Genomic DNA, 22,792 nt, shown 5'->3' with positions numbered 1-22,792 from the left:
TACCGAGTCTATGAATTCATGTATTAAGTATATTCTAAAAAAGTAACAACTAAATTTTTGAATAATATATAGATGGGATGCTTCTTAATCTTCAATTAATATCAAATATTTCACAAGCTTGATGGGTCTTGAGGAGTATCTGACTATATAACCCGCACACTTGATGAAATGCTTGGCCAATAAAAAGATATTTGTTGGTGTGACATTGACCAAAAGTTGCACCAAATATAAGTTGAAATTAACACGCGTAAGCAATCACTAACAGAGCTGTGTTCAAGCTTTATGGAAACGCAAATTATTTACTCAATCTGAAAAGTGAGGCATAACTCTATGTTTTACAGAATGAAAGTATGTAGCAAAATTGACTATGGCCTATAGGAATATCGTGCAGCTTATCACACGAAACTAGCACCATTTATGCACTTAGTATAACTGTATAAGGAGAGTCACCAATATAGAACGAAAAAAATACAACACAGAATAGAAAATGTTTCTGTATATCGCAGTCTATAATTTTACATTCAAGTTGAGCGTGGAAATATTTAATTTCATAAAACACAGTGGATACAACTCAATTGTTAAGACTGTTCTAAAGGCTCAACAGCAGTCTTGAATAGAAGGATGTAAACCTTGTCAATTGAAAAATACAAGAAGCCCCCTATGGAATGTGTGACATATGAGCCAAAGCTAGTTCCCACAATGCAGTGCCAAGCTGGACCATATGATGAATCAAATTCCTGTCACGTAAAAAAACTTAATCAGAAGCTTTCTGCATAATAAAATTAAAAGAAGAAAAAAGGCAATATGAAGCCTTAACAGTAAATGGTCCTAGAACTTTTCTGGAACAATAGGGAGAACTGGCAGCAATTTTCCAGTGGCCATACTGAATCCATGAAATTTCATATATTCACAAAAAGCACATTCAAGGAAGGGAACCAAAGTATTGGGTCTAGATTAGAGAACTTTCTCTCTCTGTCTGTTCCTTCTTTTCAACACCACTCTGCCATAGAAGCTGCTGTATAGAGGTTTAAAATCAATTCTTGTTCCGCTCACATCACCAGAAATATCAATGTTCGGTTCTATGATCATATACCAATCGTCATTATTATCTCCATGTATTCCATAATGATAGGTCAGACTCATAAAATTAATTTGATTGCAATCTAGCTTTCTCAATGTTTGGGCTAATATCACGTGTTGTTTGCGATGCCATTGTCATTCCAATGGCTTTATATAGCAAGGATTAAAACACAATTGAAGATCAGTTCCATATACATATCAGACAGCCTATTTCTTTTAAATCAAGACATCAAATGCTCTTGCTTCTACAATTAAAGTCATCTTGAAAAGCAGTACCATAAAAAAGAAAAGGAAGCTCAAACATTGTCTATGAAACCCTTTATTTATTTATTTATTTTTAAATTTTATAAATACAACTTCTATGGAAAAATAAAAAATGTAAAATCATCAACCAATTAGCTTGATGGCAGATCACTTAAAATTACAATTTTTACGAATCAAAAAGTAATCATTTTTTTTGATAAGGTGAATTACAAGGTTCTCATAATTGCTACTTGTACCATAAGTCTCAATTACCTACTAAGCTGGGATCCATTTTAAGGTTAGCTTGTCGTATATGTATTATATTATACTCTAATATCACCAAGCCTAATAATTTCAGCTATTTAATGTTCATGCACAGCAAGACAGATTATTAAAAAAAGGGGGAAAAGAAGGTAACAATTGTTAGTGTATTTCATACAGTTTATTGTTTTAGTAGATATCAATATATAAATGCCAAAAAAGTTTAAACCTAGAAGCTATCAATTAGCTGAGATTGTGTTTCTCATTTCAAAACTGTTTTTGATTTCTCAAACTCTGGATGATGCAACCTTTACCATTCATGAGCCAAGCACTAGTGATGCACTATGACAACCAACTGGTTGACTATACTTGAATTTTTGGCAATTTTGTGTTTCACCACACATCTTGTTTGAATTCAATCTTCACCTAAAAATAAATTGACAAAAAAATGGCAATTTAACACTTGACAAGTAAATATAGAAAATGTAATGATGACTTTTATGATGAATGTGATGAAAGAGGGGGAGAGAGAAAGGAACAGGAAGGTGATTGTAGCAGAAAAACTTCAATAGAAAAAAATCTGACAAAGGGATTTGATAGCATGAGGAAGAAAATGGTTGCATTCAATAACATATTTTCCCAACCAAAAAAGAAGAAGAAGAAGAAGAACCACATATTGGCAAGAAGAATAGAAAAGAAACCACAGAGAATAAGAAATCCAGGAGAAAAGAATTATATTGAAAGAACCGCTAGAGGCTATAACTTTTCATGCATCTCAATCTACAGGCAGAATAATGGCAAGTCCAAGCCAGCACAATCGTAAATGGCAAATCTATTGGAGGATGGGCCTTAATTCAAGGATCAACATTCTGCTACAATCAATATAGGAATAAAAAACAGTAGATAAATATAACTAAGAAGACTAGTTTAAGGATAATGAAGGGTTTCAGGTCCAAAAAAACAGAAAAGAAAAGAAAACTGAGAACCAAAATGGTGGTATGCGGGGGGCTGTGGAGAGTATCCATGAATAATACCGATAATGGTAGTTTTGATATTTGTGAAGATTTCTTATGAAAATTGATTGTTAGGGTTTTATAGGATATGATTCTTAAGGGTTAATGGTGTAAAAATAATGTCTGGATGTGGCTGAAATTTGAAGAAGAAAAAAAAAGACGAGAAAAATCTTGGAGTCTCACCATTAGAAGACAGAAAAACATACTGAAATGGTATTAATCAAAACATTACATATCCTTTAAATTAGGGCCAATGGCCTCATGGCCGGATGACATTCTACCGCCTTTTTGGGGTTTGTTTCCAGAGTTCTATCCCTCCATCTTACTATTTGCAAAAACAGAGAGAAACACCCCTCTAGAATTAGAATTTTCTATCATGTAGGATCAATTTTTAATCTAGGAGTGAATATTTTTTTTCTCAAATAAAGGAAGTAACCTTAGTCCCCTCATCCCATAAATCCCTACAGTCTACGGATGCTACACCTATGGTGAACCCAACCTTAGATTTCCTCCTCTTATTTGTGAATATCTGTTGGCTTCATAAATGATTAGGATTGCCTCTCACATCATGATCTAATTACAACTTTAGAAAATTTTACTAGCACAAGGCCTAACTACATGCCAGCATCACTGCGTCAGTAATCTTCTCTTTCAGCACTACGAACTAGAACCATGTATTGTATATGCTAAATTGATACCACTATATTAAGATACTCAAACCAAGCATTGATGCTTCTTTTTCATATTTTTGCTTTGACTCTTAAGCACTAAACCTTAGCTATGACTACCTTTATAAAAAGAAAGCACCTTTATAACTTCTCTTTTGCCATCTATGGCAGCACATCCCCTCTCTCTTGTTGCCTTCTTGACATGAACAAATTCCATTGCCTTTTTGACATAAACAAAACTATAATGTTGACCATCTTATACAGAATGTCTAAACTAGAAGCAAACAGAACATTTTGCCAGACAGTTCATTTTCGGGTAACCAATACAGCCTAATTAGTTACATTTAAGAATTTTCTCAAAAAAAAAAAAAAGATTAGAATTTAAGAGGCTGGATCAAGCTTATGCTCTCAAACATGACCAACTTGGAACCAGCCAGGTCAATAGCTAACTTAAAAACCATGTCATGACATCTGTATTTTCATGCATTTGTATTCTCCATCCAAAAACCATACAATATAGAACTAGACTCCAAGTAAGAAACCCAACTCAATATACACCCTCCTGATGAATTAGGATTAAATTCAGTTTAAGCTGACACAATGAACCTAAGGGACCACTTGTATTGTGGTTTACTCTGAATTTGAAATGTAGCCATCCAAGCAAAGCATTTGATCTCAAACTAACAAATGAAGTTCATAACAACAAAGGTTATAGTAGAAAACTGCATGTGTGTGCGTGTGCGTGCGCGTGTGTGTTTTGTAGCTTGATCTGAAATAACCAAGCAATTGGATCGGTATACAAGTTGCTCAATTACTGCGCTTGTCTAAATTCAAATGGTGATACCAAGTAAATTTATTCGAGACAAAATAACAAAGCATTAGAGTGTGAGAGACTTCTTATATATTTTCAGCTTAATCCAACTAAACATTGGACCAAGTGTAAGTTACTTCACTTTTTAATACATACAAATTACAGTAAATTAAAATTGGAATCCAAGTGTGAAGATTGCAATTGAAAAAGCCACCAGCTCAATTTGACGGTACCAAACATTTGGAACACTTCAATTCTAGCAATTACGAATAAAGGAAAAATCAATTAAGTTTATTCTCAATATAATGACCAGAAAAGAATTTAAGGAGAGTCAGAGAGAATATTTTAAGCTCAAGCAAACAACTGACCATTTGGACCATCCCTACACAAAGTTCTTTGAGATCCTCACTAAAAATATTTAAAATAACAATCCAGATAAACAGACTGACAAGATAAAGATCATCACCAGGAAAGACAGAAACAGAAACACTTACTAAGCAATTACACCTTCCCATAGATTCATTCAATCTGCCTAGTCCAAACGGGAAAAATATAAAAATAAAAAACAAATATAAATCCAGTAACCCTATTAGACCACATATAAACGCCAGAAAAAACAGAACCAAAACGAATAAAAGAACATACCCTTTTCAGCTCAAACCAAGACAAATAATTCATTGGACCACCTCTATACTATATCTATTCAATAACCTTCGCTCTAAAACGCACCAATTAACAATCGAAATTAAATTATCCTATAAGTACAAAACAAAAATCAGAACCCAGAAAGAAAAAAGAAAAAGAAAAAAGCAAAAGGCAAACATATTCAGCTCGAGTCCAAGACTAGCAATGACCAAGCAGGACCACATGCACCACACTAAATTTGATTCACTACCCATTACTCCGATCACTCCAATAAACAAGTATCCGAACAAACCCAACTCAAAAATCTTTATGAAAAAGAAAAAAAAGAAAAAAAAAACCAATAAGAATAAAAGAAAAAGAAAAACCAAAATTTTGACCTTCTTAAGCGCGAGAGCAAGGCGTTTACTGTCGAGCTTGGAAGGCATGGAGTCGAGGTGGTCACGTGCGCAACGAAAGGCACGGTTTTGCAAAGCAAGTGGCATGTCAGAGGCTCTAACGCGAACGTTGAGATAGTCATGCTGATCTTCTTGCTCTATCGCTTTCTTCTTCTGTATCAAACTGCTGAGGAACTTGCTCCTCCTCTCCAGCTCTTCCTCTGCTGATCCCTCCATTTCTTCTTTCTCTTTTCTCTCACTCACTCACTGCTTCTTCTTCTTCTTCACTCTCTCATCACTCCCACGCTTAATCTCTCCCACTACTACTGTGTTTTAGTGTTCCATTTGTTTGAAAGAAAAGTAAATGTGCAGAGGAAAAAGAGAGTGAGACTGGAAAAGGAAAGGAAAGGAAAGGAAACAAAGGTCTCGAACGTAATGTTTATATGTTTGTTGGGTTTATTTTTGCTCTTTATTCTTATTCTTTTTCTTTTCTTTTGATGCGTTTGTGGGTGCTGTTGTTTTTGTTTATTTTGTTGCGTATGGACGAGGTTGTTGGGGCTAAAGGCATGGAGAGGGTAGAGGGCAGAGGGGACAAATTAGTGTTTACTTTGATTATTGGGGAACTGCCGACCAAGTCCCAGAGGAAGCTCCAAAAGCACTAATAATAAATGGAAATATGGTAAAGTTTAAAAGTAGTACTGGCCGAGAACCTTGCGTGGCTTTAACTGTTTAACAGTCTCATGTGTCCTTTCCTTTTAAGTTTTCGCTGTCATTCTCTGTTGCAATAATCCTATTACCATTTAACTGTCGTTCTTTTGCAATAATTTTAAAGGTTTTTTAAGTGATTCTTTAGGTTAATTGTTAATAAATTATTTTTAAAATTTTTATATTATTTTTATAGAAAATAAAAAAAAATTATCAAAATATTTAATTATTTTACTTTTTTTTCCTATAAAAATTATCTCTTACCCAAAATATATATATATATATATATATATATTATACAAAGAAAGATGATCCTAATGAAGAGTTGGTTAAGAATAAGGATTTTTGGGAACGTATAAGAGCTTCTGATTGTAATATATTATGGTTTAAGTCATGTCTCTTGATCAGTGTCATGAAATTTTATATTAGTTTAAGATCTTAATTATTTAATATTTTTGGGATTTTTCATGTCTCAATTTAACAGGTTGCAGAGTAAAATAATATAGTAGTTCAATAGGCATAGTGTATTTGTCAAAAAACATCCATTGGAGATTTCTTTTTTTAATAAAAAAAATCCATTCCAGAGGACAAATTATACATTTCATTGAATTGAGAATAGTGATTGTAGGAGGCAAAAATTTGTCAAGCCAATTACAAAATGCCACATCAAAAATTTAGTGTTAATTGCAAATTAATATGTTATTAAATTAATTAAGTCAAATGATGAAATGTGTCATCCAAATTGACATCACATTGGCATATTGAAATTTGTCACATCTCATTTGGTCCACAAGATAAAGATAACTTTTCTATTCAAAATTTATAAATAATTATCTTTCTTGAAATAAATTAATAAAATAAAGATGATTTTTCTATTCAAAATTAATGGATAATTATCTTTATTAAAATAAATAAATAAAATAGAGATATTTATTTATCTTTGTTGATTATTATCTTTATCAAAATAGATAAATAGAGATAATTATCTCTAAGCAAAATTTGGGCCAATCAAAGTCTATTACATATTTTCAAGCATATCAATTCAAAATGGAACTTATCCCCTGAAACCACTATAAATAGAGTACATCTTCTCTCATTTTCAACACCAAGTTTTCAAGAAGCCAGAGCTCTGGAGAAATTATGTCTCTAAAGCACCGAAGAATTTCAACCTAAAATCCAAGAATCTTCGAAGAACTTGAAGAACATTCGAAGAACTTAAAGAACAACAAATCTCTAACAAGCTAGCTTAAAGCCAAAGATTTGTAGACCGTTCAATCCATCTTCTAACCAAAGCCAAGAGAATTTCTTGTTCAAGTCAAGTTCAAATAAGATAGAATCAGAGGAGTATTCTTTTGTAAAAGAATCGAAATAGAAATTATACTCACTACTTGATTAATACCAAATTATATTTGTGAAACACTTTTTCAATTGTTTGATTTTCTACTATTGAGAAATTTTGTATTTACAATGATATTATTTTTATTTTTATATTATACATAAAACTAGTGGGTAAATTGTGTAATGCACATGAAAATTTAATATAATATGATAATTATGATTCTTATTATAGATATGTATTATGATTGTGTATGTGTATTGAATTATATACTCTATTGTTTAAAGAAAATAGGTTATGCTAAGATTTTTATGGATGTTTTAAATTAATAATATAATTTACATTCAATTAATATATATATATGTGTGTGTGTGTGTGTGTGAAAATAGTACTGATATGTAAAATTGTGAGACCTCAAAAATATATACAACATAATATATGAGATATGTTTTTATTTTATATATACTAGTGTGTAACCTCGTGCATATGCACAAGTACAATTAAAAACAATCATAATTAGACAGTTTAAATTATACTATTTTTTTAGAAGATGTTGAAATTATACATGATATTAGCTTAAACCTTTTTTAAACCATAAATATTTAAAACATGTAATCATTTCTCATTATATATATGTGTGCATGCGCACACGCATGCTCTTTTGAATTTAATTGAATTTAGACTCTTTGATTTTTACACCTAGTAATTTACTTGCCACAAAAATAAAAAAATTAGATGGACATGTGACTCAAAATTGGACTCCAATTGAAATCCAATTTTAGAATTTAATTGGATTTGGACTTTTCGATTTTTACTCTTAATAATTAATTTGGCACAAAAATTAAAAATTAAATGGGAGACATGGCTCACAATTGGACTTCAATTGAAGTTAAATTTAGATTATAATTTGAGTTTCTCTTAATTTTGACTTTTTGGGGGGTGGGGGGGCAAAAACTTAGAAAGTTAACTTTTAACCTCATACAATTAATTTATAGATATGGGGTGTCAGTCAACCTTGGTTACCCTTGCTAGAATGAATTGATCTTGTGATAAGAGAATAAGTGTTTGGAATATACTTAAGACAAGGAAATTGAATAATACTAGTCTTGGATTGATTAAGCTATGTTCCTCGAGAATGGTCTGAGGTAGGTTTACACTTGTTCTTCGATTACAATGGTATTACTTTCTTTCTTTTCTCCTCAGATTTTTCATCCCCTTCTTCATTGGGATCTCTCTATCTTATATAGTCGTCCAAGTTGTATCTTGGCCTTCCACTTTGAGGGCTAGGGTTCATTTCTCTTGATACTTGTCCCATCAGGGTCTTACTACAAGGTTTCTCTACTAGATTGTGAGCTGTGATGACACTGTTCAAGGGTCATTCCTTCATTAATGCGGCTAGCTAAATGAGTACAGAGCATTGAATGCAGAGATGATGGATGCATTATCTGCACTCTTCCTTTTCTAGGTGATGAATGTAGAGGTGATGGATGCATTATCTGCACTTTTCCTTTTCCATCTTTTCCTTGGTTTGTGCCCGATGGTTTTCAAAGCTGGGCTTCGACCCTTCCGAGGACGTGTTAGTATCCTCGGGGTCCTCAGGTATTCTAGTCTCCTTGGGCATGTGGTTGAGTTGTCATATTTGCCCCGAGAATTTGTTGATAGTTCTAGCATTTGCCTCCTCTCATTCATCCCTATCCTCGGCTTCTCATCCTCACACAATATATATACTATCCTCGGCTTCTCATCCTCACTCAATATATATATATATATATTATAGATATGTCAATTGTTGTGCCTTAACGCATTTCAAGGAGAAGCAATTAGCTCTAGATTTGAGTGGCAATCCAACTGAGGGGAGACAGCTTCCATTTCCAGATAGAATCTTCCGTCTCAACGCTTTTCTTATTTTTTATTTTTTATTTTTAAAGGAAGTAAGATCTCTTTCGTGGGCCCTCTCTCCAATGAGTGTTTTCTGGGCGTTGTTGACGTGGACTTGGAACTTATGTCTCAAGGTTGGCTGCTATTGGAACAAACTCTAAATCTAGGAGATATCTACCTAGAGAAAAAGTAAATATACATTGTTACTGTAATTTTGTATTTCATTATTTAATATTTTTTCTCTCAAGTCTTGCTCTCACCAAATTCTCTCCCTCTCTCTCTTTGAAGATAATAATAAAAAAGGAATGAAAAAAGATTATGTAGAATAGATAATTTTATGTGAGTGTTTTTTAAAAGTGATTGTGTAAAATAGAAAAAGTAGAATCTTATGCTAAAATAGACAAAAAAAAGGAGAGAGAAAAGACTTATGGAAGGCCTTGTGGTTGGAATTCGATTTGAACCTTCGCATCTACTCTCTCTTAGAGAATTAATAAGCTAACACTCGGTGTCGATGTATGTACTACCAGGGCCTTGATGAGGCAATTGTTGTGGGTACAACACATTTGTTGAAGCACTATTGTTCAAACCACTTAATTCTTGCCAAACATCATGTAAATGATGGTGGTTCAAATTACACATAGTATAATATTTGTTACTGTTGCACCATAAAATAATTTTCTATTATATATATACATGCACACACAATTCCATCGTTGGATTAGATTCTTAATATATCCTACATGTTTGCAAAATATCAAGATTATCAAAAATCAATAACTATCTCATTTGTTATATATATATATATATATATATATATATTTGTAATCGTAAATTATATACAACAAGTTTATTGATCAAAAAGTAACATCTCCCTTTCTAGAAGAGCACTCACCTCAAGAGCTTTATCATCTTCCTTCCTTTTCTTCGCACCGCCGGGAGCAATGAGTACTCTTAGTTGGAATTGTCGGGGGCTTGGGAACCACTGCACAGTTCAAGCTCTACAGAGCATAGTTGAAAAAGAAGTTCCCAGCTTAGTTTTCCTCATGGAGACTAAGATTCCGAGGAAAAGTCAATACAAGATGAAGGAAATTCAGAATTCTATTGGTTTTACCCAGGGATTAATTGTGCCAAGTGAGGGTAGAAGCGGGGGTCTAGCACTTCTTTGGAAACCAGAGACTTATGTTAACATCAAAGGTTATTCGAAATGGTACATTGATGCAGAGGTGGGGTGTAGGAATGTTCAAGGGTCTTGGCGCCTTACCGGTTTTTATGGCCAACCAGATACTAGTAAAAGGGAAGAAACTTGGCAAATTTTGGAAGCTTTTGGCCGTCACAATACGTTACCATGGCTATGTATTGGTGACTATAATGAAATTATGAGTAACTCTGAGAAGTTGGGTGGGCAATGTAGACTAGAACGTCAGATGGACAGATTCCGTGAGGTGATGGATTTTTGCCGGTTTAGAGACTTGGGGTACTCGGGTGCTAGATACACTTGGTCGAAACATTTTGAGAATGGTGATAGTATATAGGCTCGGTTGGATCGCGCTTTGGCTAATGTAGAATGGATGAGGAAGTTTGCTAATGCTAAGGTGGTCCATATCTCCTCTATAGAGTCGGATCATTGCATGCTATCACTTTAATGGGGCAATGATACTAGACAACGTATGGGTCACGGGGCGGTGTTTCGTTTTGAAGCCATATGGCTTCATGACCCTCGTTGTTTGGAGGTGGTTAGTGAAGCTTGGGAGCGTGGATTGTCCTGTCCAACGGGATTTTCGATTCAAAATTGTCTCTTGGCATGCAGGGAGTCTTTGCAAAGGTGGAATAAGGTAGAATTTGGCCATGTGGGTCGTCGGATTTCATCATTACGTACCAATCTTCAAAGGCTTCAACAGTAACCAGATCATCACAATAAGGAAATTAGAAGTGTGAGGAAGGAATTGAATTCATGGTTGGACACCGAGGAGGTCATGTGGAAGCAACGTTCTAGAAATATGTATTTGGTGGCGGGTGACCGAAACACTCGTTTTTTTCATGCCAAAGCTTCCAATAGGAACCAGAAAAATTTAATTGAAGGGATGGAGGACAGCTCAGGTATGTGGCAAGAAACCCCGGAGGTAATTGAAGGCATTGTTACAGACTATTTTTCTTCGCTCTTCACCTCTTCTAGCCCAACTGAAATTGAGAGAGTTGTTGAGACTGTTCAAACCGTGGTTTCTGAACCCTTGAATTGTTTGCTTGGCCGTGACTTTCAAGCCATAGAAGTGCAACAAGCGCTAAAACAAATGCGTCTAACAACGGCTCTAGGTCCGGATGGTATGCCTCCTCTCTTTTACCAAAAATTTTGGTCTATTTCTGGTGATTGTGTTACACAAGCTGTGTTAAATTTTTTGAATCATGGGATAACTCCTCCAGATTTTAATGACACCCACATTGTCCTTATACCAAAGATTAAAAATCCCCGCAAGATTACTGAGTATAGACCTATAAGCCTTTGTAATGTCATTTATAAAATTGCTTCTAAGACTGTGGCTAATAGACTTAAGACTGTTTTATCTGTCATTGTTAGTGAAAACCAAAGTGCTTTCACTAAAGGTAGGTTCATATATGATAATATCCTGGTTGCTTATGAGACTATGCACCATATTAGCCGGAAAAGAGTATAATGGAAAAACTTGGCATACATAGGAGACTGGTGGAGTTGTAATGCGATGTGTTTGCACTGTTACTTATTCTGTGCGGATTAATGGGAAACCTTCAGGACGTATTACTCTGTGCAGAAGGCTTATCTGGCTTAATTAAACAACAGGTGGACATGGGCAATCTCAAAAGTGTGGCGGTTTGTCGTGGTGCTCCTCGTATTTCTCGTTTATTTTTTGCTGATGACAGCTTGATCTTTTGCCAAGCTACATTGGGGGAATGTGAAGTTTTGCAACAAGTCCTTATAGTTTATGAAGCAGTGTCAGGGCAACAACTAAACAGGAATAAGACTGCTTTATTTTTTAGTAGAAATACTCCAGATTCAATTCAAGGGGAAATCCAACGGCGTTTTGGGGCTCCTTTGATTAGACATCATGAGAAGTATCTGGGATTACCTTCTTTGGTGGGGTGGTCTAAACGGAACACCTTTAATGATCTTAAGGAAAAATTGGGGAACAAATTATCTGGGGAAGGAGAAGCTCTTATCAAATGCCGGCAAGGAAATTTTGATTAAGTCTGTGGCCCAAGCTATTCCATCCTATACTATGAGTTGTTTTAAGCTTCCTGATGCCTTGTGTGATGAGCTTGCTGGTTTGGTGAGGCGATTTTGGTGGGGTCAGCAGGAAAATCATTCAAAATTAGCCTAGCTAAGCTGGGACAAGATGTGTGCTCCAAAGGAGGAAGGAGGTATGGGATTTCGAGATTTAAAGGCATTTAATATTGCTTTGTTGGCTAAGCAGGGTTGGCGGCTTCAGACTTGCCCAAACTCTCTTTTCCACCGGGTATATAAAGTGAAATATTTTCCTCATGGGGATTTTATGAATGCATCTTTGGGGAGGAATCCATCGTACTCTTGGCATAGCATAATGGCGGCCCAAAAGATTGTTCAAATTGGGTGTCGGTGGCAAATAGGCAATGTTGTGTCTGTGGGAATATGGACTGATAAATGGTTGCCTACTCCGTCTTCTTACAAACCTGCAACTTTTCCCCATTTTTTCCCTGATGAGACCACGGTTTCTGCCCTCATTAATCCGGAATCAGCCACCTGGAAGCTGACATTATCCATGAAGTTTTCCTTCCTTTTGATGCTAGTGCTATTCTCTCCATCCCCCTTAGTTTGACTCTACCTGATGATAGGCTGATCTGGGCCTCTACCTCATCTGGTCTGTTTTATGTTAGTAGTGCTTATCGAGTGACTCGAACTTTCATGGGTGGCACTCAATTGGTTGAGAGCTCATGTTCCCAGCATTTGGCGTCTTTTTGGAGGAGTATTTGGAAGTTACCTATGCCTAATAAGATTAAGGCTTTTGCTTGGCGAGCATGCAGGAACATTTTGCCAACTAAAGCTAATTTGCACTCTCGGAAGGTGATTCCAGATAATATTTGTGAAGAATGTGGGGTGGCTGTGGAGTCCTCGGGTCATGTCTTTTGGCACTGTGCTAGAGCAAAGGAGGTGTGGTCAGCTGCTAATGTGGAGTTTGGGGCTGATTTGGGGGTGGTTAGTGAGTTCCTCGATCTGGTCTGGTACGCTCGGTTAGTGAAACAATGGTCTTCTCAGGCTTTGGCTAGTTTGTTTACTATTGCTTGGGGGATTTGGTCCAATCGGAATGAAATACGAGCTGGTGGTGCTAGGAAATCGGCCTCTACTATTGCCCACTGGACCATGGATTTACTTGGAGGAGTTTCATGTGGCAAATCATAAGATTCAGTTGAAGGAGCCTCAGATTGATGTTGGCTGGACTGGTCCTCACCCTTCTTGTCTTAAAATAAACGTGGATAGTGCCGTTTTTGCAAGGCAGGGGTCGGTGGGAATTGGGGTGGTTGTTAGGGACCATCTTGGAGTGGCTCGTGCTGCATTGAGTATGAAGGTTCTTGGTTTGTTGGGACCTCTTGAAACTGAAGCCACAGCAATGGAGGTGGGGCTACGGTTTGCTTCGGAACAGGGTGTCAGTGCTGCTATCTTTGAAGGTGACTCCACGGTGGTTTTTAACTCCCTCATAGGTTCTATCAGTCCTCCTTCTTGTATCTGCAATTTGATTTCAGGTTCTTTGCTTCTAGCATCATGGTTTGGGGAGTGTAAATTTTCTGTAGTGCCACGGTGTGGTAACAGAGTGGCTGATGGGTTAGCCCATTTTGCTAAAAATCTTTCTGGCTCTTGTACTTGGTTAGGAGATATGCCTCCTTTCCTAGAGCAGCTAGTATCCCAGGATGTATTGTCTTCTTCCTTTTCGTAATTAATTGAAGTAGTTTGCATCAAAAAAAAAAAAGTAACATTTAATTGATACGAAATTCTGACATGCATGTTAAGAATATTAAAAACACGTAATCTATTGGTGAAAAATTTAAACTTTTAATCTAATAAAAAGTTAATAAGTGGAGTAGCATTAAAGCAAGAGTTACGTGAGATGCATCTTCAATTCTCATTAAGATGTACATATATACGAGTGATGAAGTAATATGAGAAATAAGATTTGAGGTTGATTATGACATTCTAGAACTAGAGTGTGCATGTCAATATTCGACATTAGCAGTAGCAAGCACCCAACATCGCAACAAATTTCACATGACAAGCATCACAAACGAAACCAGTAGAGCCGGAAAACCTGTGTTGGTGATTGATGTGTAGCTTGCAATATGGCTGGTTACAGAAATTACATTTAGGAAGCTGCAACCAGCAGTTTGAGCACAAGTTGTCACCACACGCAGTGGCCTCCAGTTCTTCAGATTCTATGATGCATTCACCACACTCTTCACACCTCGGAATGCAAAGGTTGCATGCCTTGCAACTCTTTTTCTTGCAGGTCTCTCGTGGACAATCATAAACCATACTTACATTGTTGCACTTTGGGCAGATATCCACGTCAATGTCGATCATAGGGTTACTTTCTTCATTTCTAAACTTTGGGGAATTCCTGTGATGAAATAGGATAGGTTGCTGCCTTTGATGCTCCTGCTGAGGCAGTTTCATTTGGAAATACGAGCGAATTGTGTCGAGGTGATCTTTCTTTATGTTGTAGATGCCATGTATCCTTAGACTTTCTAAACCGTGATGATTTTCGGATAATGTCTTTACAGCTCTAATGACTCCCTCAGGGGTTAAGCCAGTGCATTCTGGTAGGAAGAGCTGAATCCATATGCAAAAAACAATAATGCAGTTAAAAACTGTCTGCTAATATATATTTGTTACATGACTGTCTTCAAAGAATGAGTAAGAAAATTAAATTGTTGCATAACAACCATGATCTAAATGTTCTGTTCTGCCTGCCTAATCACACTAGTTAAAGGGTGTTTCGATATGGCATGTATTTTTTCCCCCATTTTTCTTTTTATTTATTTGGGAAATCTAATCTAAGGCACTTTTCCCCCAAAAGGATTCATTGATGGGATGCATATTTTCAGTGAAAAATGCTAAAAGTAGCATCAATTTCATTATAAGATGGCAGAATGCTTACAAACTGACATAATAAATAAAACGAAGTTATGGTTGAGAGCTTTTGCAATTCTGGTACATTTATCAATTAAAGTAATTTTGATCACAGAAGTTTTTTTTTTTTGGTGGGGGGTAAAATCTTGATACAGTAAATCAAACGATGTTATATGCAGAAATGTATGAATCAAGTATAGCATAAACTAATTTATCTATAAAAAAAAATGCAGTGTAAACTATGTGCACAGAGGGCTGTGTCCAAATAAATCCCCATTCCATTGATTTATGAATTGAATCTAATTTATTGTTGGGAGCAATTGAACAAGGCTCAGTCCAGGCAGCTGTAGAGGCCAATGCCTAGGCTAAATGGCAAAAGCATATCAGTGCCTTTTTATTCTTCCCTGAGGAAGTACTGTTTTTAATAAGTTGTGCTGGTGCAGGATCAGCTCCCTTTTGTACCCAGATTGATAACTGAGTTGAACCGCACCATAAACGTATGCGTAGTACATACATATATTATATTGCTCTACAATTCAATTTAGCACCCAAGTGAGCCAATCGTATCATGAAAGAGGAGACTAGACAGACTTTTATGATAGAGGAAATCCCAGTTGCCCACCACCAGGCAAATCTTATCCATTGCCATCTCTTAACAATTCAATGCAAATTATTCATGGCTATCAACTGTCCCAAATATGAACTACTTCATCCAATTAAAGCACCAAAACTAAAATTGAAACTGCAAAATTAATTGAAGATGGAACATAAAGAAACATCAGACATCAATTTTTTGGTTTTCATACCTTGTTGATATGGGGGTTCTTCCTTATGACTGGCTGAAGCCCATCATCTGTAATCTTCTCACAGTTTATCAGAACCAAAGTTTTCAGCCTACCACTCGCTTTTGAAGTGATCTTCATCAGAATCCCATCAGACAACCTTGAACTTAAAGGCCTTTCAACAATGATATTCAGCCATAGCAGTACATCATTGTGCACTGCATCTCTTAATGACATGCAAACTTCACTCATGGCAAGAAGCTCAAACAAAGGAAGGTAAGCCAAAACAAGGAACAAAGACTCATGGGGTGGCCCTGGTTCTACTTCCTGTGTATACTCGTTTTGGGAACTTACACAGGATTTGGATGAAAGTAGAGTTTGTGAATTCTGCATGTCTTCATTTCTGTTGTCCTCCACAACATGTGAAATTTCCATGTCCGTGGGTTTGAGAATTGACAATAGAAATTCAAAATAAAAATGACTTAAAAGGAGTTATATAAGCTGCATGAAGCAACAGAATCAGAATTGAAAGGAAGAAGGAAGGAACTTTTATTTTACTTGGCAGAGAGAGGAGAGAGTTTGAGGTTGAAGGATAAGAAAGACTACAACAAACTTAGTAGTTAAGAGTTTCATGACTAGGATGATATAAGCCACGTGTGCAAGTTGTGACTTGTGAGTCGGTATGTAGAATTTTCAGACGGAGTCTTCTTTCCTAGCAAGCAAATGAAAATTGCTAAAGTTGAATTCAAGAAAGAATTTACCATGGTGACAAACTAAATGTAACATGTAATCCAAATTTTGAAATATTAGCATGTAGTTAAGTATGATTAAGGGCATGTTAGATTCAAATCACATCTAGCATAACAAAGATACACTGTTCAGTAACTTTTTATTAGATTAATATTTTTCAAGTCTACTATTAATTTGCATCTTATCTCACTACCGAGTCTATGAATTCATGTATTAAGTATATTCTAAAAAAGTAACAACTAAATTTTTGAATAATATATAGATGGGATGCTTCTTAATCTTCAATTAATATCAAATATTTCACAAGCTTGATGGGTCTTGAGGAGTATCTGACTATATAACCCCGCACACTTGATGAAATGCTTGGCCAATAAAAAGATATTTGTTGGTGTGACATTGACCAAAAGTTGCACCAAATATAAGTTGAAATTAACACGCGTAAGCAATCACTAACAGAGCTGTGTTCAAGCTTTATGGAAACGCAAATTATTTACTCAATCTGAAAAGTGAGGCATAACTCTATGTTTTACAGAATGAAAGTATGTAGCAAAATTGACTATGGCCTATAGGAATATCGTGCAGCTTATCACACGAAACTAGCACCATTTATGCACTTAGTATAACTGTATAAGGAGAGTCACCAATATAGAACGAAAAAAATACAACACAGAATAGAAAATGTTTCTGTATATCGCAGTCTATAATTTTACATTCAAGTTGAGCGTGGAAATATTTAATTTCATAAAACACAGTGGATACAACTCAATTGTTAAGACTGTTCTAAAGGCTCAACAGCAGTCTTGAATAGAAGGATGTAAACCTTGTCAATTGAAAAATACAAGAAGCCCCCTATGGAATGTGTGACATATGAGCCAAAGCTAGTTCCCACAATGCAGTGCCAAGCTGGACCATATGATGAATCAAATTCCTGTCACGTAAAAAAACTTAATCAGAAGCTTTCTGCATAATAAAATTAAAAGAAGTAAAAAGGCAATATGAAGCCTTAACAGTAAATGGTCCTAGAACTTTTCTGGAACAATAGGGAGAACTGGCAGCAATTTTCCAGTGGCCATACTGAATCCATGAAATTTCATATATTCACAAAAAGCACATTCAAGGAAGTGAACCAAAGTATTGGGTCTAGATTAGAGAACTCTCTCTCTCTCTCTCTGTTCCTTCTTTTCAACACCACTCTGCCATAGAAGCTGCTGTATAGAGGTTTAAAATCAATTCTTGTTCTGCTCACATCCCCAGAAATATCAATTTTCGGTTCTATGATCATATACCAATCATCATTATTATCTCCATGTATTCCATGATGATAGGTCAGACTCATAAAATTAATTTGATTGCAATCCAGCTTTCTCAATTTTTGGGCTAATATCAAGTGTTGTTTGCAATGCCCTTATCATTCCAATGGCTTTATATAGCAAGGATTAAAACACAATTGAAGACCAGTTCCATATACATATCAGACAGCCTATTTTTCTTTTAAATCAAGACTTCAAATGCTCTTGCTTCTCCAATTAAGGTCATCTTGAAAAGCAGTACCATAAAAAAGAAAAGGAAGCTCAAACATCGTCTATGAAACCCTTTTTTTATTTATTTATTTTTAAATTTTTTAAATACAAATCACACTTCTACGGAAAAATAAAAAATGTAAAATCATCAACCAATTAGCTTGATGGCAGATCACTTAAAATTACAATTTTTACGAATCAAAAAGTAATCATTTTTTTTTTGATAAGGTGAATTACAAGGCTCTCATAATTGCTACTTGTACCATAAGTCTCAATTACCTACTAAGCTAGGATCCATTTTAAGGTTAGCTTGTCGTATATATATTATATTATACTCTAATATCACCAAGCCTAATAATTTCAGCTATTTAATGTTCATGCACAGCAAGACAGATTATTAAAAAAAGGAGGAAAAGAAGGTAACAATTGTTAGTGTATTTCATACAGTTTATTGTTTTAGTAGATATCAATATATAAATGCAAAAAAAGTTTAAACCTAGAAGCTATCAATTAGCTGAGATTGTGTTTCTCATTTCAAAACTGTTTTTGATTTCTCAAACTCTAGATGATGCAAACTTTACCATTCATGAGCCAAGCACTAGTGATGCACTATGACAACCAACTGGTTGACTATACTTGAATTTTTGGCAATTTTGTGTTTCACCACACATCTTGTTTGAATTCAATCTTCACCTAAAAATAAATTGACAAAAAAAGGGAAATTTAACACTTGACAAGAAAATATAGAAAATGTAATGATGACTTTTATGATGAATGTGATGAAAGAAGGGGAGAGAGAAAGGAACAGGAAGGTGATTGTAGCGGAAAAACTTCAATAGAAAAAAATCTGACAAAGGGATTTGATAGCATGAGGAAGAAAATGGTTGCATTCAATAACACATTTTCCCAACCAAAAAAGAAGAAGAAGAAGAACCACATATTGGCAAGAAGAATAGAAAAGAAACCACAGAGAATAAGAAATCCAGGAGAAAAGAATTATATTGAAAGAATCGCTAGAGGCTATAATTTTTCATGCATCTCAATCTAGAGGCAGAATAATGGCAAGTCCAAGCCAGCACAATTGTAAGTGGCAAATCTATTGGAGGATGGGCCTTTAATTCAAGGATCAACATTCTGCTACAATCAATATAGGAATAAAAAACAGTAGATAAATATAACTAAGAAGACTAGTTTAAGGATAATGAAGGGTTTCAGGTCCAAAAAAACAGAAAAGAAAAGAAAACTGAGAACCAAAAAGGTGGTATGCAGGGGGCTGTGGAGAGTATCCATGAATAATACCGATAATGGTAGTTTTGATATTTGTGAAGATTTCTTATGAAAACTGATGGTTAGGGTTTTATAGGATATGATTCTTAAGGGTTAATGGTGTAAAAATAATGTCTGGATGTGGCTGAAATTTGAAGAAGAAAAAAAAAAAAGACGAGAAAAATCTTGGAGTCTCACCATTAGAAGACAGAAAAACATACTGAAATGGTATTAATCAGAACATTACATATCCTTAAAATTAGGGCCAATGGCCTAATGGCCAGTTGACATTCTACTGCCTCTTTGGGGTTTGTTTCCAGAGTTCTATCCCTCCATCTTACTATTTGCAAAAACAGAGAGAAACACCCCTCTAGAATTAGAATTTTCTATCATGTAGGGTCTATTTTTAATCTATTAGTGAATATTTTTTTCTCAAATAAAGGAAGTAACCTTAGTCCCCTCATCCCATAAATCCCCACAGATGCTACACCTATGGTGAACCCAACCTTAGATCTCCTCCTCTTATTTGTGAATATCATGTTGGCTTCACAAATGATTAGGATTGCCTCTCACATCATGATCTAATTACAACTTTAGAAAATTTTACAAGCACAAGGCCTGACCACATGCCAGCATCACTGCGTCAGTAATCTTCTCTTTCAGCACTACGAACTAGAACCATGTATTGTATATGCTAAATTGATACCACTATTTGAAGATACTCAAACCAAGCCTTGATGCTTCTTTTTCATATTTTTGCTTTGACTCTTAAGCACTAAACCTTAGCCATGACTACCTTTATAAAAAGACAGCACCTTTATAACTTCTCTTTTGCCATTTATGGCAGCACATCCCCTCTCTCTTGTTGCCTTCTTGACATGAACAAATTCCATTGCCTTTTTGACATAAAAAAACCTATAATGTTGACCATCTTATGCAAAATGTCTAAACTAGAAGCAAACAGAACATTTTGCCAGACAGTTCATTTTCGGGTAACCAATACAGCCTAATTAGTTACATTTAAGAATTTTCTCAAAAAAAAAAAAAGATTAGAATTTAAGAGGCTGGATCAAGCCTATGCTCTCAAACATGACCAACTTGGAACCAACCAGGTCAATAGCTAACTTAAAAACCATGTCATGATATCTGTATTTTCATGCATTTATATTCTCCATCCAAAAACCATACAATATTAGAACTAAACTCCAAGTAAGAAACCCAACTCAATATACACCCTCCTGATGAATTAGGATTAAATTCAGTTTAAGCCGACACAACGAACCTAAGGGACCACTTGTATTGTGGTTTACTCTGAATTTGATAATGTAGCCATCCAAATAAAGCACTTGATCTTAAACTAACAAATGAAGTTCATAACAAGAAAGGTTATAGTAGAAAACTGCATATGTGTGTGTGCATGTGTTTTGTAGCTTAATCTGAAATAACCAAGCAATTGGATCGGTATACAAGTTGCTCAATTACTGCACTTGTCTAAATTTAAATGGTGATACCAAATAAATTATTTTGAGACAAAATAAAAAAGCATTAGAGTGTGAGAGACTTCTTATATATTTTCAGCTTAATCCAACTAAACATTGGACCAAGTGTAAGTTACTTCACTTAATACATACAAATTACAGTAAATTAAAATTTGGAATCCAAGTGTGAAGATTGCAATTGAAAAAGCCACCAGCTCAATTTGACGGTACCAAACATTTGGAACACTTCAATTCTAGCAATTACGAATAAAGGAAAAATCAATTAAGTTTATTCTCAATATAATGACCAGAAAAGAATTTAAGGAGAGTCAGAGAGAATATTTTAAGCTCAAGCAAACAACTGACCATTTGGACCATCCCTACACAAAGTTCTTTGAGATCCTCACTAAAAATATTTAAAATAACAATCCAGATAAACAGACTGACAAGATAAAGATCATCACCAGGAAAGACAGAAACAGAAACACTTACTAAGCAATTACACCTTCCCATAGATTCATTCAATCTGCCTAGTCCAAACGGGAAAAATATAAAAAAAAAAATATATATAAATCCAGTAACCCTATTAGACCACATATAAACGCCAGAAAAAACAGAACCAAAACGAATAAAAGAACATACCCTTTTCAGCTCAAACCATGAAAAATAATTCATTGGACCACCTCTATACTATATCTATTCAATAACCTTCGCTCTAAAACGCACCAATTAACAATCAAAATTAAATTATCCTATAAGTACAAAACAAAAATCAGAACCCAGAAAGGAAAAAGAAAAAGAAAAAAGCAAAAGGCAAACATATTCAGCTCGAGTCCAAGACTAGCAATGACCAAGCAGGACTACATGCACCACACTAAATTTGATTCACTACCCATTGCTCCGATCACTCCAATAAACAAGTATCCAAACAAACCCAACTCAAAAATCTTTATAAAAAAGAAAAAAAAAAAACCAATAAGAATAAAAGAAAAAGAAAAACCAAAATTTTGACCTTCTTAAGCGCGAGAGCAAGGCGTTTACTGTCGAGCTTGGAAGGCATGGAGTCAAGGTGGTCACGTGCGCAACGAAAGGCACGGTTTTGCAAAGCAAGTGGCATGTCAGAGGCTCTAACGCGAACGTTGAGATAGTCATGCTGATCTTCTTGCTCTATCGCTTTCTTCTTCTGTATCAAACTGCTTAGGAACTTGCTCCTCCTCTCCAGCTCTTCCTCTGCTGATCCCTCCATTTCTTCTTTCTCTTTTCTCTCACTCACTCACTGCTTCTTCTTCTTCTTCACTCTCTCATCACTCCCACGCTTAATCTCTCCCACTACTACTGTGTTTTAGTGTTCCATTTGTTTGAAAGAAAAGTAAATGTGCAGAGGAAAAAGAGAGTGAGACTGGAAAAGGAAAGGAAAGGAAAGGAAACAAAGGTCTCGAACGTAATGTTTATACGTTTGTTGGGTTTATTTTTGCTCTTTATTCTTTTTCTTTTTCTTTTCTTTTGATGCGTTTGTGGGTGCTGTTGTTTTTGTTTATTTTGTTGCGTATGGACGAGGTTGTTGGGGCTAAAGGCATGGAGAGGGTAGAGGGCAGAGGGGACAAATTAGTGTTTACTTTGATTATTGGGGAACTGCCGACCAAGTCCCAGAGGAAGCTCCAAAAGCACTAATAATAAATGGAAATATGGTAAAGTTTAAAGTAGTACTAGCCGAGAACCTTGTGTGGCTTTAACTGTTTAACAGTCTCATGTGTCCTTTCCTTTTAAGTTTTCGCTGTCATTCTCTGTTGCAATAATCCTATTACCATTTAACTGTCGTTCTTTTGCAATAATTTTAAAGGTTTTTTAAGTGATT

General features: G+C 35.4%; 3 protein-coding genes across 3 annotated transcripts; all 3 read right to left on the bottom strand.

The window, feature by feature from the left end:
• Positions 1–429: 429 nt before the first annotated feature.
• Positions 430–5,737, bottom strand: LOC111993344 (dynein light chain 1, cytoplasmic-like). The gene is made up of 2 exons (XM_024025187.2): positions 5,099–5,737; positions 430–737 (listed from the first exon to the last, which is right to left on the bottom strand). The coding sequence occupies exons 1-2, from the start codon at positions 5,330–5,332 to the stop codon at positions 579–581; spliced, it is 393 nt and encodes a 130-aa protein (XP_023880955.1). The 5' UTR covers positions 5,333–5,737; the 3' UTR covers positions 430–578.
• Positions 5,738–14,045: 8,308 nt separating this feature from the next.
• LOC112029464 (F-box protein SKIP28) lies at positions 14,046–16,622 on the bottom strand. The gene is made up of 2 exons (XM_024062149.2): positions 15,948–16,622; positions 14,046–14,841 (listed from the first exon to the last, which is right to left on the bottom strand). The coding sequence occupies exons 1-2, from the start codon at positions 16,356–16,358 to the stop codon at positions 14,242–14,244; spliced, it is 1,011 nt and encodes a 336-aa protein (XP_023917917.1). The 5' UTR covers positions 16,359–16,622; the 3' UTR covers positions 14,046–14,241.
• A 671-nt stretch (positions 16,623–17,293) lies between these two features.
• Positions 17,294–22,592, bottom strand: LOC112029463 (dynein light chain 1, cytoplasmic). Its single transcript, XM_024062148.2, has 2 exons — positions 21,950–22,592; positions 17,294–17,601 (listed from the first exon to the last, which is right to left on the bottom strand). The coding sequence occupies exons 1-2, from the start codon at positions 22,181–22,183 to the stop codon at positions 17,443–17,445; spliced, it is 393 nt and encodes a 130-aa protein (XP_023917916.1). The 5' UTR covers positions 22,184–22,592; the 3' UTR covers positions 17,294–17,442.
• Between the last annotated feature and the right edge of the window lie 200 nt (positions 22,593–22,792).

Source organism: Quercus suber, unplaced genomic scaffold (genome assembly GCF_002906115.3).
Source record: "Quercus suber isolate HL8 unplaced genomic scaffold, Cork oak 2.0 scaffold_625, whole genome shotgun sequence".
Lineage (NCBI taxonomy): Eukaryota > Viridiplantae > Streptophyta > Magnoliopsida > Fagales > Fagaceae > Quercus > Quercus suber.
The sequence above is the reverse complement of the archived record's forward strand: the minus strand, read 5'-3'. Positions and strand labels throughout refer to the sequence as shown.

Bases quoted from the DNA above. Each gene is read 5' to 3' on its own strand.
- LOC111993344 (XM_024025187.2), bottom strand. From the start codon at position 5,332: ATGGAGGGATCAGCAGAGGAAGAGCTGGAGAGGAGGAGCAAGTTCCTC. The intron at 738-5,098 runs GTCAAAATTTTG...TTTACGTGACAG, and splicing joins TTGCTCTCGCGCTTAAGAAG to GAATTTGATTCATCATATGG.
- LOC112029464 (XM_024062149.2), bottom strand. From the start codon at position 16,358: ATGGAAATTTCACATGTTGTGGAGGACAACAGAAATGAAGACATGCAG. The intron at 14,842-15,947 runs GTATGAAAACCA...ATATGGATTCAG, and splicing joins AGAACCCCCATATCAACAAG to CTCTTCCTACCAGAATGCAC.
- LOC112029463 (XM_024062148.2), bottom strand. From the start codon at position 22,183: ATGGAGGGATCAGCAGAGGAAGAGCTGGAGAGGAGGAGCAAGTTCCTA. The intron at 17,602-21,949 runs GTCAAAATTTTG...TTTACGTGACAG, and splicing joins TTGCTCTCGCGCTTAAGAAG to GAATTTGATTCATCATATGG.